Source organism: Rattus norvegicus, chromosome 10, assembly GCF_036323735.1.
Source record: "Rattus norvegicus strain BN/NHsdMcwi chromosome 10, GRCr8, whole genome shotgun sequence".
NCBI classification, from domain to species: domain Eukaryota; kingdom Metazoa; phylum Chordata; class Mammalia; order Rodentia; family Muridae; genus Rattus; species Rattus norvegicus.
In genome coordinates this window covers 81,169,628-81,186,990 of record NC_086028.1, presented here as the reverse complement: position 1 = coordinate 81,186,990, position 17,363 = coordinate 81,169,628, and the positions used below count along the sequence as shown (strand labels likewise).

Genomic DNA, 17,363 nt, shown 5'->3' with positions numbered 1-17,363 from the left:
TTCCAAGAGCATCAGGCACACAGTGCACATACATACATGCAGGCAAAACACTCATACACATAAAATAAAAATAATAAATCTTTAAAAAGATAAAATAAGTTAAACCAGCCAATTTGATTAAATCTCTTTGCTCTCTCTGTGGTGAGATTTTATTTAATTCCTAATTTTCATAGCAGGCTATATAGAGCAGATTGGCCTTGAACTCACAGAGGTCTACCTGATCTCTGCCTCCCAAGTGCTGAGATTAAAGTCATGTGCCACCATTTCGGCAGGCCCCTTCTAACCTATTTTAATAAGTATGTGTAACTCTGATAATGGGGAAGAGAAAAATCTAAGTGAATTAATCGTATTCTTTTGGAAGAAACATCCCTTGCCTATTGGCCAAAGAGTATTGATCATAAAATTTTACATAATAACTAGGAGAACCACAAAGTAAAACTTTTGGAGCCACAGATATAGTCCAGTTGGTAGAGTGCCAAGGTCAGCTGTGGACAGCACTAATGTTTGTAAAAGGAGCTGTTATATTTTAGCCAGTTTTCCAGAAGCTAGATAACTAAATATTTATAACATCCTTATCAATGCTATGGAGCATACGTCCCTACATATAGAGAGAGTTAAAATTTATTAAACTCCACTAAATGGATGTGTTCCTGAAAGGTAGTGAATTTTGGAATCAAATCAAATCAACTATAAGAATATTGAGAAGGGGGGCTGGGGATTTAGCTCAGTGGTAGAGCGCTTACCTAGGAAGCGCAAGGCCCTGGGTTCGGTCCCCAGCTCCGAAAAAAAGAACCAAAAAAAAAAAAAAAAAATTGAGAAGGCTTTAATGCCTTTAATTTAGCACTCTAGAGGCAGAGAAAAGGCCAGCCTGGTCTACAAAGATACTATGTCTCAGGAAATAAGACAAAACAAACAAATTATTTACAGTTGGGTATGGTGGCATACACCTATAATCCTAGCACATGGGAACAGAAGGCAGGAGGATTACTATGAGTTCCAGAGCAGCCTGTGCTTCCGTGATTGTCTGTCTCAAAAAAACAAAATACAAAAACAAAAACTCAAAAGGCATTCACATAAATAATTCTTTTAAAAATAGTTATAAAGAGAAGATTTCGGTATTGCATATTTATCAGGCTTACTTAAAGTGAGATCACAATGCAAAGGTGTACCAGTCACCATGGTACGCACCTCAACCTTCAGCACCTGGGAGACTACAACAGGAGGATTGCTGTTTGTCTGAGACCAGCCTGGGCTGCACAACAAGGCTTCATCTCAAAACAAAACAAAGCAAAACAGGAAAATGATGCAAATTTATGGTTGGGTCTAAAGACAGACCAGCAGGTACTACCCATGAGCACTGAGGGCTATTTATGCCTTCCCCAAGGGCTCCATACCAGTGTGCGTCTTCATGTGCTCGTCGAAGTACTGCTTCATGTTGAAGTCCTTGCCGCACCACTGGCACATGAACTGCTTGTGCCCGATGTGGATGCTCATGTGGGAGCGGAGCTGGTACTTGTACTGGAACCTCTCGTCGCAGTTCTGCAGTGCACAGAGGTCAGTGTTGGTTGCCAAGCACAGAAGCATCACTCCAGCCTACCCTCAGAAACTTACAGGTTTCTCCTCACACTCAAAACACAGACAGCCTGCTTATGGCAGCAGTCTGTATTCACTATGTTCCTCCAGCTGCGTTATGAATACAAGGGAGAATTTCTCATGTACTTATTACTGGCTCATAGTCAACTTTTCTGAATCACTGAGAAAGAAAGATCAGCTTCTGCACATTGCTCTAAAGTTACCCTACTGGGTGCTGATGGGACATCTCTCTTCTCAGTAGTGAGAGATCACCAAACACCTGGCATGCTGGAAGCTCCAATGTGACACAGCCTTGTGCTTTGCACCCCGCACTCCATCTCCCTGCTGCGTCTTCCACACAGCCCTAGCCATGGACTGAGCCTGGGTGTAGCTTGCCCCTTACCTCACATCTGAAGGGTTTCTCTCCAGAATGCTGCAAGGAGTGCACCTTGAGTGACATACTGCGCTTGAAAGACTTTCCACAGGTCTCACATGTAAATGGCATGTCTTTTGTGTGTGCTGTAATACAGAATGCATTTAAACTCAGAACAATCCCACCAAACCCCTCAGACTGGAGAAGACAGATACATGAGATGAGGAAACTTCATTTCTACCTCTTGCTTAGGCACTAATGCTCCAGAGAGAACAAATGGCACTACCGAAAAGAGCTCTGAGTAGGGAAGACCACACTGTCCAACCTGGTCACACTTACTAAAGACAAGCTACATGTAGGCTCAACAAGCTAGAATGACTGCAGTATGCTGGCTCCACATATCCTGCCCAGAGAGTATTCCAGGAGTCCACAGGTGGAATACAGAGGGGTGGACACTCACCAACCATGTGTTTCCGTACATGAGCCATGGTATAGAACTTCTTCTCGCAAATCTCACAGGCAAATTTTTTTTCTGCATATCCATGGACAATCTTGATATGTTCATGAAGGGACCAGAGTTTCTTGAAGGATTTGTTACAGGAGACACACTGAGCAGGATAAATAGAGAGAATCTTTATTTATGGAGGCTTCAGGAGCCATTCTACCTCCTGGCTGATGAAACAGATCTACTTTAGATTCTTGGCACAAGGCAAGAATTCTGACAAAAACGATTCCTGCAGGGTGTCCATCTTCCAACACTAACATCTGTATGTTCTATTTTTCAAGACCCATCTTTTAGATACCTTGGAAGCAAGCAAAACAGCAGCAAAATCTAAGGCAAGAATTAAGAAGTTTCACTAGCACCAAAGAACTAACTGCTATTACCACTCCCGGTTCCACTGATGAGAAGAAGGTGCACTCTGGTGTTTAAGTATTCTGTTGTTGTTGCTTCTTGAGATAAGGTGTCTCATATAGAACCACCTTCAAATCATGAGCCACTGAGGCCAACCTCAAATAATGATCCTGTTCCAAACTCAGGTGCGGGGAGCATAAGTACGTGCCAGCATACCTGCTAGAACCTTCGGGTGTGCTCTGGCATAGGCCGACAAGCACAGCTGCCTCCTACCCAGGCTGCTACAAAGTTGAGATGTATTTATCAGAAAATATAAGTAAGTTTGAAATTAACACAACCAAAGACAAGATAGATCTGAAGGGTATAAAAAGTCCTCATGCCTTAGAAAAAACATTTTGAAGAATTCTGTAACAAATGCTCTAGATTTATTAACTCTCCCTAAATTTAATCCAGTCTGTTGCCATTTCCCTCCGACAGAAGCTAATGTAACCTCTTAAACCACTGACCATCTCCCCACCCACCCCACCCCCAATTCCAGACCTCCTTATGTCACAATGCAGTTCTCCAAATCATGGCTCATTAGCAGCCTGGACTATTAGGCATAAAGTATGACTAAATCAACCAAACAATCCCAGAAAAATCTTGACAACTACCAGGCTCTGAGGAATGAACAGTAAGAGAACTCAGTCACTACAGCCTTGAGTGCCACTGCAGAAGACAAGAACCAAGAGCTAAGAGACAAGCCCCTGGCTGGATACTGTAAGCCGCCATTTCTGCAAGGATGAATTCTCTCTTATCATGAGATTGTCAGGATTATCAGGAGCTGTATGAAGACACACAGCACACGATTCTTTAGGAATGGGAAGCTTTTTTTAAAAATATTTCTTTATGTACTTGAGTGTTTTGCCTGCTGTATGTATGTATACTGCATATGTGCCTGGTGCCCAAGGTGGAAAGAAGAGGGTGTTAGATCCCTGGAACAGGGTTCTGAGCTGCCATGTGGGTGCTGGGCACCAAACTCAGGTTCTCTGCAAGAGCAGCCAGTGCTGAGTTGCACTGTTGAGCAGCAGGGCTGAGCCATCTCTCCAACCCAGGAATCTGCAGTGTTCATTCAGCAGAACCCACACAATCTAAGTGTGAACACACTATGATTAGGAGAAACATGGAAGCTTACAAAGAGACCTGTTTTCTGTTACTTTAGCAAATCCAAGTTGAAGAAGAAGGAAGAGGAGGAGGAGGAGGAGGAGGAAGAGGAGGAAGAAGAAGAGGAGGAAGAGGAAGGGGAGGAAGAAGAAGAGGAAGAGGGGGAAGAAGAGGAGGAAGAGGAGGAAGAGGAAGGGGAGGAGGAGGAGGAAGAGGAGGAGGGAGAAGAAGAGGAGGAGGAGGAAGAAGAGGAGGAAGAAGAGGAAGAGGAGGAGGAAGAAGAGGAAGAGGAGGAGGAAGAAGGAGGAGGAGGAGGAGGAAGAGGAGGAGGAGGAGGAGAAGAAGAAGAAGAAGAAGGAGAAGAAGAAGAAGAAGAAGAAGAAGAAGAAGAAGAAGAAGAAGAAGAAGGAGAAGAAGAAGAAGAAGAAGAAGAAGAAGAAGAAGAAGAAGAAGAAGAAGAAGAAGAAGAAGAAGAAGAAGAAGAAGAAGAAGAAGAAGAAGAAGAAGAAGAAGAAGAAGAAGAAGAAGAAGAAAGAAGGAAGGGTGGAGGGAGGAAGTAATGAGGAATGCCTTTTCAGTAGAGAGCCACTGTGAGATCCAAGTTTGACCTCTAGGGGGCAGCACTAGACCATCCTCCATTGGATTGACTCTGCAACCAACTCCTACCCAGGCACCTGCTGGCGAACAGTCTTTTGTTTACCCAGCATACCTCTATCATGTCACAATATACAAGCTAAATCAGTGGATTATAAAAAACCAAAAAGCTCTTTAAAGGAAGGCACTCAGTTATTGATTAAAAACAGTTGTCAAGAAGAGAAAATTAAAGTGCTCACCAATATTAGCAGTTCCTAAACCAAAAGTAATTTTAAAAAGTCATCTTCAGTATGGTAATTATTATATACATCTTATGGAAACACGACAGACTTACCATGTATGAATATCCATTAATACACAAACATACCCATATACCAATACAGCTGCAATACAGTGGACACTGTTAACCTGTTACAATACAGTGGACACTATTAACCTGTTACAATACAGTGGACACTATTAACCTTCACAATACAGTGGACACTGTTAACCTGTTACAATACAGTGGACACTGTTAACCTGTCACAATACAGTTTTTCCACCATACCAGCCTGGTGTGAGTAGCACACTTTGTTACATCAGCAGCACTGTACAGCAACATTATGAAACCCTATTGCCAGGTAAGCAACATTTTCAAACAGCTCAGCCTCAGTTTAAGGTTTATATATTCCCACGGGCTCGCCTCTTGACACATTTAGTGTTGCCATCTCTCCACGGGTGTAAGGAGATCTTCCATTTCCACAGGTCTGAGTCATTACGGTCTCTGTTCCCATCAGCTGCACTAGACTCTGGCATCCTTCTAAACAGAAAGGAACTTGCTCTACTCCTGACCCTCACTCAGCATACCTCCCACTGTGACAGAAGATGCCAGAACGAATTATCTCACAGTCCCACAACAGAGGCTCTCAGGGCAAAGTCGGCGCTGACTTTACATCCTGGTCAGTCATCTATAACCAATCCCCCTTCCAGTGTACCTGGATTCCCACTAATCCATCGTCAGTTAAGTGTAATGTTTTTGAAATACAGGATTAAGCCTTGGTTTTGAAAAGACCCAAGCAGCAGAGTCTAGAGTGATAAATTGGTGAAATCTGTCCCTTCAGCCTTTATTCTCTATCTATTCTCTTGGGCAGACACTGGATGGCTCTGAACAGCCAGGCTCTACCCTGGAGACTTTGCCCTCTCGCTGATAAGACCTACCTGAATGTTTTTTTCACAGTCTGTCTGCTGGTGAAGGGACAGCTCACTTTCCAGGACAAACTTCTTGCCACATTTATCACAGATCTGCATGCGCCTGTGAGTAACGTTCATGTGCTTCTCCAGGTACCAGCGAGTATTAAACACCCTAGGGCACTTCTCACAGGTGAGAGTCTCTTTCTCGTCACACTTAGCTTTCTGGACTGGCGCTTTAGGCTCCTTGGCGGCCCGCTTCTTCCTCTTAGGTAGCTCTGCACTCTTCCTCCGGCCTCGAGTTGTACGGGGCGTAGGGGAAGTGGTAGCTGCGGCAACAGAGGCAGCTCTCCGGGTTCGCCTTTGTGTAACCCTGACTTTCTCCACTTGCTTCTCCTTTTTCTTCTGCCGTCCGTTCTCTCCGTAGTCACTGCTGTTATCTGTGGCGTCCTCCTCAGTCTCTTCCTCTTCTTCCTCGCTGCTTGTCTTAAGAACAGGAGTCTCTTTGGACTGAGAAGAGACACCCTTTTCCCCTTTAGATACATTTAATGTTTGATTATTAAGGTTTACCTCCACTATGATCTGCTCCCTTTTGTAAGAGACTTCCTCCTCCTCTTCTGTGTCATCAGAATTCTCCCGGTCTTCTTTGACAGTGTGCACGTCAGACACTGCCCTTGGCTCCCTGAAATATGGCTGCTCCTCGGTCTCGTGGAGATGTGGTTTGCTCATCTTGGAATCTGCTAGAACAGAGTAAGGGCTTCCAGATTCCCTTTTATATACTTTGGTGGACAGGTCGAGCTCCTGGCTAGCACCATGATAGAAGGTAGGTGGTGCTTGACTTCGATGGCTCTCTTCCTGGGCCATTCCTTCTGCATGCACTGCACAGGGTTCAACCAGTTCCTGACAAGGACTGGCTGTGTAGCTCATTGGGAAGTGGCCCAGTTCAGACTACACAGAACACCTTGAAAACAGGGCAATTAAAACTCGAATCTTTCTCCATCCACAGAGAACTAACTACTCAAGAAGTGAAAATAAGAAACTCCTGGAGTCTGCACGCAGTTCTTCCTGTGTCACAGCACCAGCAACATGTTAGTCAAAAAAGGCTGTTCTTACGGCCAGAGCAGAACGCTCCTGATCTTCTTTCGAAGAGAACTACAAGGGACTTGGAGCATCTTGTCTATGAAAAGAAAAAAAAAAAATGAGGGAAAAATTATACCACCATTTTCTTCTTAGGCCACGAAACTTCTCACAACACACAAAATTTAAAATCTTTACACTCCATACACTTTGATTCATCATAGTGCTCAAATGGTTTGGGATGGATATTGTTTTACAGGCTTGTGTGAGTCCCCAGTTTCAGTTAGAATGTAAATTCTATCATGCCAAGAGCCACGTCTGTCAAACTCACCGAAGCATCTTTAGAGCATATAACAGTGCTATCATACAGCATGCGTTTGACGCATAAATACCTACATGGCGTCTGCCACACTGGATGCTGCACAGTCTGCTAGCATCAGTCTCATGACAAGAAGCCCTGGGACACTCAACAGAGTCACACAGGCAGTCTCCTTTAGCATCGGCCACCACATCTACCACAATGAGAGCCCACAAACAAAGTCGGCAACATGGGCACTGCAGGCCACAGAACTAAAGCAGCTAACTGGTACAATCACACGAGAAAAATGGCCTGGCCTTCAGTAATTCTAAATGAACTGTAACCATAACTGGCTTCAGGTCTACAGGCGCACAGCTGAAGCATTTTGACACTTGTTGCATAGCTCACTAGATCTCTCCTACAACCGGGTGATTTCTCATGTGTCAGTTGTGGAGAAGTCAAAATTCTGAGAATCAGTAACCACCAGGCCTGTGGTTCTAAGAAAACTAAAACCATCCATGAAAAAAAAATGAAGGCATACAATTTGCTTGCCACATGCTTGTACTGCTACTTCTCCAGCTACCTACCAGCTGAGTCATACAAATAACAATGAAGGGTCTGTGCAGCCAAGCTGACAGAAGGGAGGGAAACAGTGCTTACGGAATATCTGTAAGGCGTGTGATGGGCATCTTACTATTCACCGTCTACTCTGTACTCCTTTTTATTAAAACAAGGGTCTCACTATGTATCCTGGCTGTCCTGGAACTTGTTATACAGACCAGGCCTCACAGCGTTCTGCCTACCTCTGCCTCCCAAATCCTGGGAAGAATGATATGGCCACCACTTCTGGCTTTTTCTTAATTTATTGGTTCTACAGCCTAAAGTGAGTGAAATCTTGCTATGAAGTAACCTTAGTAAGAAACTGTTCAGGACACTTGACGCTGACCTGCGAGGTAACTTTAACAGGTAATGGGAATCATGTAGACCTCGCCTTGCTGTTCTCTACATAAAACGAATCATACTGTTTGGAAGGGAACATGTGACCAATGAGGTTCACAAAGGGACCAATAAAGAGGGTTAATTTCTAACCTGACTTTGGTACTGTCAATCTACACTGTAGCAACAATCTATACCTTAACAGTCTACTAATACAAAAAGTGGGAGCCAAGGGTGCACACTACAAAACTGTAAAGCTTGGCTGATTCTCTGGTTTATAAAATAATAATCACAAGGATTTGCACTTATGCAAAGCACTTGGTCACATCCTTGTTGAACACTTAAGTGCTTCCCATCTGTTGGATACGAGTTATAGTAAGCAGACAAAGCAGAGTTGCTCTAAGGTACTATCTAAGGACTTGCCAGCATAAACAGTCTCCACACGAGAACAAAACCAAATATGTATTACTCAGCACAAGCCAACTGAAGCACTTAACTTTCATCAAACAACCCCTTGGGCCAAAGAAGCAACCAAATCCTAAGTAAGCTACTCTGCGAGACCTGAAGGATCCCAATGGGCATTTGAAGCACTTTCCTTTATTCAGCTCTCTCCGCAAACATCTAAATGTAGAGATGAGTTTTAAATAAAAGGAACTATTTATCTTTAAGGAAGCCAGAAATAGGTATGGGACCCTCTGGAACTGGACTTACAGATGGCTGTAGGCCACCATGTGGGGGATGGGAAGCGAACCTGGCTCCTTTGAGAATTAACCCCTGAGCCTTCTCACCAGCTCCCGCCTTGACCTTCTGATCCCCTTGTCTCTGTTTCCTGAGTGCTGGGATTACCAGCAGGTGCCACCACTCCCAGTTTTATGTGGTGCTGGGAACCAAACTCAAGTCTTCTGTGTGTTGGTCACACAGTCTCATTAGACAGCCTAAACTGGCCTCAGCTCGAGCTCCTTCCTGCCTCTGCCTCCCAAGTAACAGGATTACAGGTTTGTACCACTATGGCTTACACACACACACACACACACACACACACACACACACACACCTTACTTTAGATGTGTGGAATAGTGTCAGGGAACACTAATCATCTGTTATTTTCTCACTAGTAAAATTTTTTTGGCACTTCAAAGACTAGCACTTAGGGCAGAAGATCTTATCTAATCTAAGTCCAACAGGTATAAATAAAGTCTAAAATAAAAATATTTGAACCAGATGGGAAGATTTACTCCAAAATCATAACATACCCAAAACAGCCAATGAGAAATGATGAACTGCAAACTCGCCCCCTGCCTTTTCCTGCCAGCAAACCTTCATTTATCTCTTCTTAGTAGTAATTCTAAAACAGTATAAGGTGCTTTTAAAACTTAAAAATCTTCTCACTACCCCCAAAACAGAGCACAGAAAAATTTAAAGTGCAGTTTCCGGGTTGCTGTCCACTTCTAAGAACCCATCAATGAACCCCCAAGAGCCTCTAGTCATGGACACACACAAACACCAACAGAGTGAGTCGCTAGTAGAGGCCAGCATGGGCAACATAGAAATGGCCAGACCAAGGTCATTCTTGGCTAAGAACAAATTCACATGCAGCCTGTGTTCCAGGAGACCTTGGCCTAAGACAGACAGACAGACAGAAAGACACACAGACACAGACACACACACACACCCCATATTCTCTCTCTCTCTCTCTCACACACACACACACACACATTCACACTCACTTACACACCCCATATATTCTCTCTCTCTCTCACACACACACACACACACACTCACACTCACACTCACACTCACACTCACTCCAGTAGTACTCATCTCCCTCTGCTTGTATCGGCTTCCAAGCTGCTGACACTATGTGACTAGCTACCCAGTATTCGGCTAGCAAACCTTCCATGTCACTATGAAGTGCTTTCCCTCAGACTTAAGCCAAAGTTCCCGTCCTTACACTGCTTTGGTCAGCTAATTTTGTCACTGCAACAAGCAAAATAACCGACACACAAAAACTTTCTATGGAGAGGAGCCAGTCAAATGGGAGTCTAGAGGACCAGTATGCCAATGCAGTCATTGAAGGTCTGGTCCAGGGGAACCAGGCTAATGTCCTTTCCTGTTACATTCCAGCAAAGACTTGGTTACATTTCTCCCAGTCCTGAAAGTCTGAATGAGATTGGATTCGAATTAACAAACTACCTTGCCTTGAGAAAGCAATGTAAGACTGCAAATATCCGAGCTGTGGCACCATTACTACTTCCTTCTCTCAGTTATATCTACAGTGAGAGAAAGCAGAAAAACATGCATTACTGAAAGGAGCTGTGAGTTTTAGGGTACAGAAAGGGCAGGTAAAGAGATTATCAGCACCCGGGGGCGAAACCTGCCCTGCAGTGGGGCAACAGGAAAGGAAGGTGTTCCAGGGCAGGTCCATCTGAAAGGTGAGGCTGGGACTGAGACAGACTGCTGCAGGGCATGCCCACTTGGGGAAACAATCTAGAAAATGCTTTCCTAGAGTCAGTCACTAAATGCACAGCAAGCGAAACCTAGTTTTCAATGGAGAAACCAGGATGCTAGATGCTAGAAAGTGGTTTATCTGCTGGGTAAAGCCACAGGTGGGAAGGTACTAACCAAGGAGACAAGCTATGTGCCATCCACAACAGAGCGCAAAAGCAGGGCCACCCAAGGTCACTGGAGCCCACAGGTTCCCATCCCAAGCTCCAGATACTGTGCTTGCCCTCCTGCGTTTTGATTTGCTTTGGTCTAATCTTTTCTTAGGGACGTTTGTACTGTGTCTTTGTATATGGAAGTGTGAGACTGGTTTTTATTTTATTAAGGCATTTCTTTGAGTTTCAGAAGAGACTCTGGATTTGGGTTTTTGAACAATATTAGAATTGTTAATACTTTGGGAACTTTTACAGATGAGTGAAATGCATTTTTACCAGTCCTTTGAGGAGGAGCGGTAAATTATGGTTTAACCGTGTTGTGTTCAAGTGTCCAAACTAACAAGGGCAACAGTTAATTTTCACTGTCAACTTGACTGTACTTGGAATCACCTGTGTCTTTGTGGGCATTTCCATTTGGACTGTGGGTGGTAGCACCCTACAGGATGTGGTCCCCAACAGATATTCAATCTTTCTGCTGACTGCATGTGGCCAGCCACCTCATGCTCTGTTCAGATGCCTTCTCTACCATGATGAACTGTGTCACATGGTGAGCCAAACGAAAACATGAAGTGAAAAAGAGGGAGAGGTGGGGAAGGGCAAAAGAAAAGGAAAAACTACGAACTCTAAAGAAAAACTACAAACTGAACTTTACTAAAATTAATAATGTCTGTACAGCAAAGGAGGATATCAAAAGAATAGAAGCAACACATAGAATCAGAAGAACATATTAATAAATCATATATTTGATAAAGGTCTGGTATCCAGAATATATAAGGAACTCCCACAACTCAACAATAAAAAGACGAATAAAAATAAAACAATATGGGCAGGAAAAACAGCTCAGTGGTTATCCTGATTGCTCTTGCAGAAGACTTGGGTTTGGTTCCCAACAATCTACGCAGTGGTGTACAGACATCTTAAGTTCCCACGATCCAAAGCCTTCTTCTGAATTTTGCCTGACACTAGGCACATACATGATGCATAGACATACATGTAGGCAAAACACTCACACATAATATATCGATAATTTAAAATTTAGTATTTTTCCTATGAGATCCAGCTGTAAGGCATTTTTTTTTCAATTAATGGGGGAGGGCTTACCCCATTCTGGGTGGTGTCATCCCTGGGCTGGCGGTCCTGGGTTCTATAAGAAAGCAGGCCGAAACCAACAGATTGGGAAAAGATCTTTACCAATCCTACAACAGATAGAGGCCTTATATCCAAAATATACAAAGAACTCAAGAAGTTAGACCGCAGGGAAACAAATAACCCTATTAAAAAATGGGGTTCAGAGCTAAACAAAGAATTCACAGCTGAGGAATGCCGAATGGCTGAGAAACACCTAAAGAAATGTTCAACATCTTTAGTCATAAGGGAAATGCAAATCAAAACAACCCTGAGATTTCACCTCACACCAGTGAGAATGGCTAAGATCAAAAACTCAGGTGACAGCAGATGCTGGCGAGGATGTGGAGAAAGAGGAACACTCCTCCATTGTTGGTGGGATTGCAGACTGGTAAAACTATTCTGGAAATCAGTCTGGAGGTTCCTCAGAAAATTGGACATTGAACTGCCTGAGGATCCAGCTATACCTCTCTTGGGCATATACCCAAAAGATGCCTCAACATATAAAAGAGACACGTGCTCCACTATGTTCATCGCAGCCTTATTTATAATAGCCAGAAGCTGGAAAGAACCCAGATGCCCTTCAACAGAGGAATGGATACAGAAAATGTGGTACATCTACACAATGGAATATTACTCAGCTATCAAAAACAACGAGTTTATGAAATTCGTAGGCAAATGGTTGGAACTGGAAAATATCATCCTGAGTGAGCTAACCCAATCACAGAAAGACATACATGGTATGCACTCATTGATAAGTGGCTATTAGCCCAAATGCTTGAATTACCCTAGATCCCTAGAACAAACGAAACTCAAGACGGATGATCAAAATGTGAATGCTTCACTCCTTCTTTAAATGAGGAAAAAGAATACCCTTGGCAGGGAAGGGAGAGGCAAAGATTAAAACAGAGACTGAAGGAACACCCATTCAGAGCCTGCCCCACATGTGGCCCATACATATACAGCCACCCAATTAGACAAGATGGATGAAGCAAAGAAGTGCAGACCGACAGGAGCCGGATGTAGATCGCTCCTGAGAGACACAGCCAGAATACAGCAAATACAGAGGCGAATGCCAGCAGCAAACCACTGAACTGAGAATAGGTCCCCTGTTGAAGGAATCAGAGAAAGAACTGGAAGAGCTTGAAGGGGCTCGAGACCCCAAAAGTACAACAATGCCAAGCAACCAGAGCTTCCAGGGACTAAGCCACTACCTAAAGACTATACATGGACTGACCCTGGACTCTGACCCCATAGGTAGCAATGAATATCCTAGTAAGAGCACCAGTGGAAGGGGAAGCCCTGGGCCCTGCTAAGACTGAACCCCCAGTGAACTAGTCTATGGGGGGAGGGCGGCAATGGGGGGAGGGTTGGGAGGGGAACACCCATAAGGAAGGGGAGGGGGGAGGGGGATGTTTGCCCGGAAACCGGGAAAGGGAATAACACTCGAAATGTATATAAGAAATACTCAAGTTAATAAAAAAAAAAAAAAAAAAAAAAAAGAAAGCAGGCCGAGCAAGCTGTAAGGAGCAAGGCAGTAAGAAGCATCCCTCCATGGCCTCTGCATCAGCTCCTGCCTCCAGGTTCCTGCCCTGTGTGAGTTCCTGTCCTGACTTCCTTTGGTGATGAACAGCAATGTATAAGTATAAGCTGAATAAACCCTTTCCTTCCCAACTTGCTTTTTTTTGGTTCTTTTTTTTTTTTTTTGGTTCTTTTTTTTTTTCGGAGCTGGGAACTGAACCCAGGGCCTTGCGCTTCCTAGGCAAGCGCTCTACCACTGAGCTAAATCCCCAACCCCCCCCCCAACTTGCTTTTTGATCATGGTGTTTCATTGTAGCACTGGAAACCCTAAGACAATAATCCACACTGAGATTCCACTTCATATTCACTAAGACAAGTCTAAAATTTTTTTAAAAGGTGAAAAGAAGCTAGAGGGGTATGGGAAAAGCATAAGCTCCACACATTATTGGTACATTTAAAATGGTACACTTTGGAAAATAGTTTGGTAAATCCTAAAAAGGATTAGCAAAGGGTTCCTAGATGACCTAGTAGTTCCATTTCTAAGCATATCTAGGACTGGAAAACATACACTCATACCAAAACTTAAAACACAAACACCCATAACAGCATCCCTAACAGCCCAGCGTGAGAGCAACACAGACCCATGCCAGCTGGGAAACAGGTACATAAGTATGTGGTTGAACATTATCAGGCACCCAATAGGGAGAAACTCAGGTGCCTATTCTAACAAGCATGAACCCCAAAAGCATCATGCCAAATACAAACATCCACATAATTGGAAGGTTCTTTTTTGTGAAATGGCCAGGATAAACCAACACACACACACACACACACACACACACACACACACACACACACACACACACACACACAGAGGGACTGGTAGGAGCTATGGTTAGGCAGGTATGGCAATCACTGTTAATGGACTCCAGAGTCAGTGAAAATGTTTCTCAATTATGTATTGGTGATAGTTATGTGAATGCACATAAACACACTGAATTGTACATTTAAAACAGTTCTATAGTATATGACATAGTTCAGTGGTAATAAACTGTATTCCCTAGCATATGTGAAGCCCTGGCTTTACTCTCTAGTATTAAGAAACAAATCAATAAAAATAAACAAAAACAAATAGAACACCCGAATACAAACAATCTAAACATTATATAACAGTAACACCATACTTCACATAAACATAGTCTTCTTGGTCTCTTGGACAGCTCATCAAGTATAAACTAGATGGCGAACAACAGCCACAGTGCTGAGAGGCACGGGATGCAATGGGCTCTGCCACATGTGAGGCTCTTTTGCCCTGGGGCCAGGCTATGCTACATTCCTAACCCTCGGGGTTTTTGTTTTATTTTCAACATAAACTTTGAGAATTCCATTCCACTAACATTTACTGTCCCACAAAATAGTTCACTTGGTTATCTACTGCCACACAAGTTAATTCCCAACCTCTAAACTTATAAGCTATGATGTGCTTCTTCTTTCCCCCACCATGACATGCCTCTGTTTTGAAAAACTCTGTGTGTGTGTTGTGTGTGTGTATCACTAATAAAACAGCCAGTCACTATATCTTAGTTTGACTGTAAAATGTCATTATGACTTCCATTAGACTAAAAACACCTACTTATGAATCTCACTTGGGGACCCCGGGGTTAAGATAATAGAATAGTCTTGAAATAAGTATGCTTAGTGGGACTGAACCTATAACATTACACATGGGATAAGTACATTTTCCCAGAGACAGTACTGGGTCTACCTCCAAAGGGCACACAGACCTGTCCACTCTCAACACCATTCCTTGGATGTTGATACTTAAGCCTGAACCTTAATCAGAAGGTGCCCAAGGACAGGAGGTCAAGGGAGAATGTCAAGAAAGTCATAGAGCCTCAACACCAGACAACATAGTTATTGCAACTGTAAAAGGGGGTTAAAAAATGTAACTCATAATAGGTTAAGTGACTTAAAACCTAGCAACAATGCCACAGCCACATCAAAACTCAAAGCAAGAATGTGCAACAACCTCATAAGTAGCTTGAGTAAAACCAGCCCAAATAGGTCTTCCCTGGAGGGAAGCTGGGAAGCTACCCAGTGGCCCCTTTCTCTTTTGGGGAGTTCAGGTTAACAGAGAGCAGAGGTTGATACTGAGATCCGAGATGTCACACTAACTATGATGAGTGAATCTTTTTGTGAAGATTTTATTATTACCTATGTGCACTCTTGCATGTGCTTTATGTAAGTGATGCTACCTATGTTGGTACCCATGGAAGCCATAACAACGTGATGAATCTCCTGGAGCTGAAGCTACATGTGACTGAGCCACCTCATGTTTATGCTAGGAAGCACACTTGGGTCCTCTGCAAGAGCAGCAGGTGCCCTTAACCACCGGCCATCTCTGCAGGCCCAGCGGTTAACAAATCATACACAATACTGGGTATCATTGTGATAGAACTGAGGTGACTAATACTGAAATTGGTGCCACTCAGTCTAGGGCGTACATACAAGGCCATCTATATCTCTCTTTCCCAGGTTATAAAGGTAAATCTACAGATAGGATAGGCTTATGCATCAGTGATTCCTGCTCCATTCCTGTACTCTATGCTTTGACTACTGTCTATATACCCATCCCTTTGCTAGGACTAGACGGTCTGGAGGTAGCCCGATGGAGTTACACGATAGGATTTAAGTGGGACTCGGCCGAGACTTCTGAGAAAATGGTGTGAACTGTCCTACCAAGCATTAACAGAAGAAAGAAAGGGCCACCGGCTTCTGAATGCCATCTGTGTAGAAGTGATGAGACACCGTCTTGCACCCATGCTAGGACTTAGAGGACAAAGCATGTTCAAGTTGCTATGGCAGAAAACTGGAAAGAATGGGTCTTGAACTCTATCATTAAGCAGAATCAAACCAATCCTCGACAAAGACATTCTGTTAAAGAGGGTAAGTTTTCCCTATTTTCATGTTGCTTTAAATTAGATTATTATCTGAAGCTCAAAACATCCAAGTTCACCTAATCATGTTGCAATATAACCTAGGTACTTCTGAGGATCTGTCAAGCAGTCAGGTGGACACGCAAGCCTCCAGACCAAGGAGGAATCAGGGCTGGGCATATATACTGATTGTCTCTGACTTACAATAACAAGGTTTTTTCTGACTTTATTATGACATGAAATGTATGTTCACCAACCACATAAGATAAAATTAAAAGGCTAGGCACTGTAGCACAAGCCTTTAACCCCAACACCCGGGAGGCAGAGGCTGGCAAATCTTTGTGAGGTTAAGGCCAGCCTAGTTTACAGAGTGAGTTCCACCTCAGTCAGAACTACATAGATTGTCTCAAAAAAAAAAAAATTGAAAGATTCTAAAATAAACCACTCTTTAATAAGACTATTGAGGACTTTTGAAGTTGGAATGAACGATACATACACACATATAAATATATGATACACACACACACACACACACACACACACACACACACACACACACACACACTTGACTCTGGTTTAGTGATAAAATTTACGACCCATTCTTCCCAGTTTTCTGCCACACCAACTTGAACATACTTTGTCCTCTTCACAGTTCCTAACACAGGTACAAGATGGTGCCCCAGTTTCTGGCATTGTTTCTATAAGCCTATTGGGGCCAAGGAGTAGAATATGATGGTTTGAAAGAGGATGGCCCCCATAGGCTCAGATATTTGAATTATTTAGCCACCAGGGAGCAGAACTGTTTGAAATGACTAGAAGGATTAGGAGACGTGGCCTTGTTGAAAGAAGTGTGTCACTGGGAATAGGCTGAAATTTCAAAAACCCAAGCTAGTCCAAGCGTGGCCTTTCCTGCAGATCAAGATGTAGCTCTCAGCTATTGCTCCTCTGGCTGACTGCACGACACCATGTTCCCCACCATGACGATAAAGGACTGAACCTCTGAAACTGTAGGCAAGTCCCCAATTACATACTTTCTTTTATAAGAGTTGCGATGATCATTGTGTCTCTTCACAGCAGTAGAACAGTGACTAAGACACACTTTAAAATTAAA

General features: G+C 43.4%; 1 protein-coding gene across 5 annotated transcripts in view; it reads right to left on the bottom strand.

Annotated features, from left to right (window-relative positions):
- The window catches only part of Zfp652 (zinc finger protein 652), a 79,828-nt gene that overhangs the window by 16,163 nt on the left and 46,302 nt on the right, over positions 1-17,363 (bottom strand). For 3 of the 5 annotated variants that reach the window (XM_039086629.2, XM_039086628.2, XM_039086627.2), the window contains exons 2-5: positions 5,733-6,879; positions 2,406-2,553; positions 1,976-2,091; positions 1,395-1,539 (exon numbers count right to left, since the gene is read on the bottom strand). In XM_039086629.2, the coding sequence (XP_038942557.1) occupies positions 1,395-1,539; positions 1,976-2,091; positions 2,406-2,553; positions 5,733-6,629 (1,306 nt within the window). In that variant the 5' untranslated portion in view covers positions 6,630-6,879. Of the gene's footprint in view, positions 1-1,394; positions 1,540-1,975; positions 2,092-2,405; positions 2,554-5,732; positions 6,880-17,363 lie in introns of those variants that run through there. The other 2 variants (XM_039086630.2, NM_001080207.1) reach the window with 2 other exon arrangements.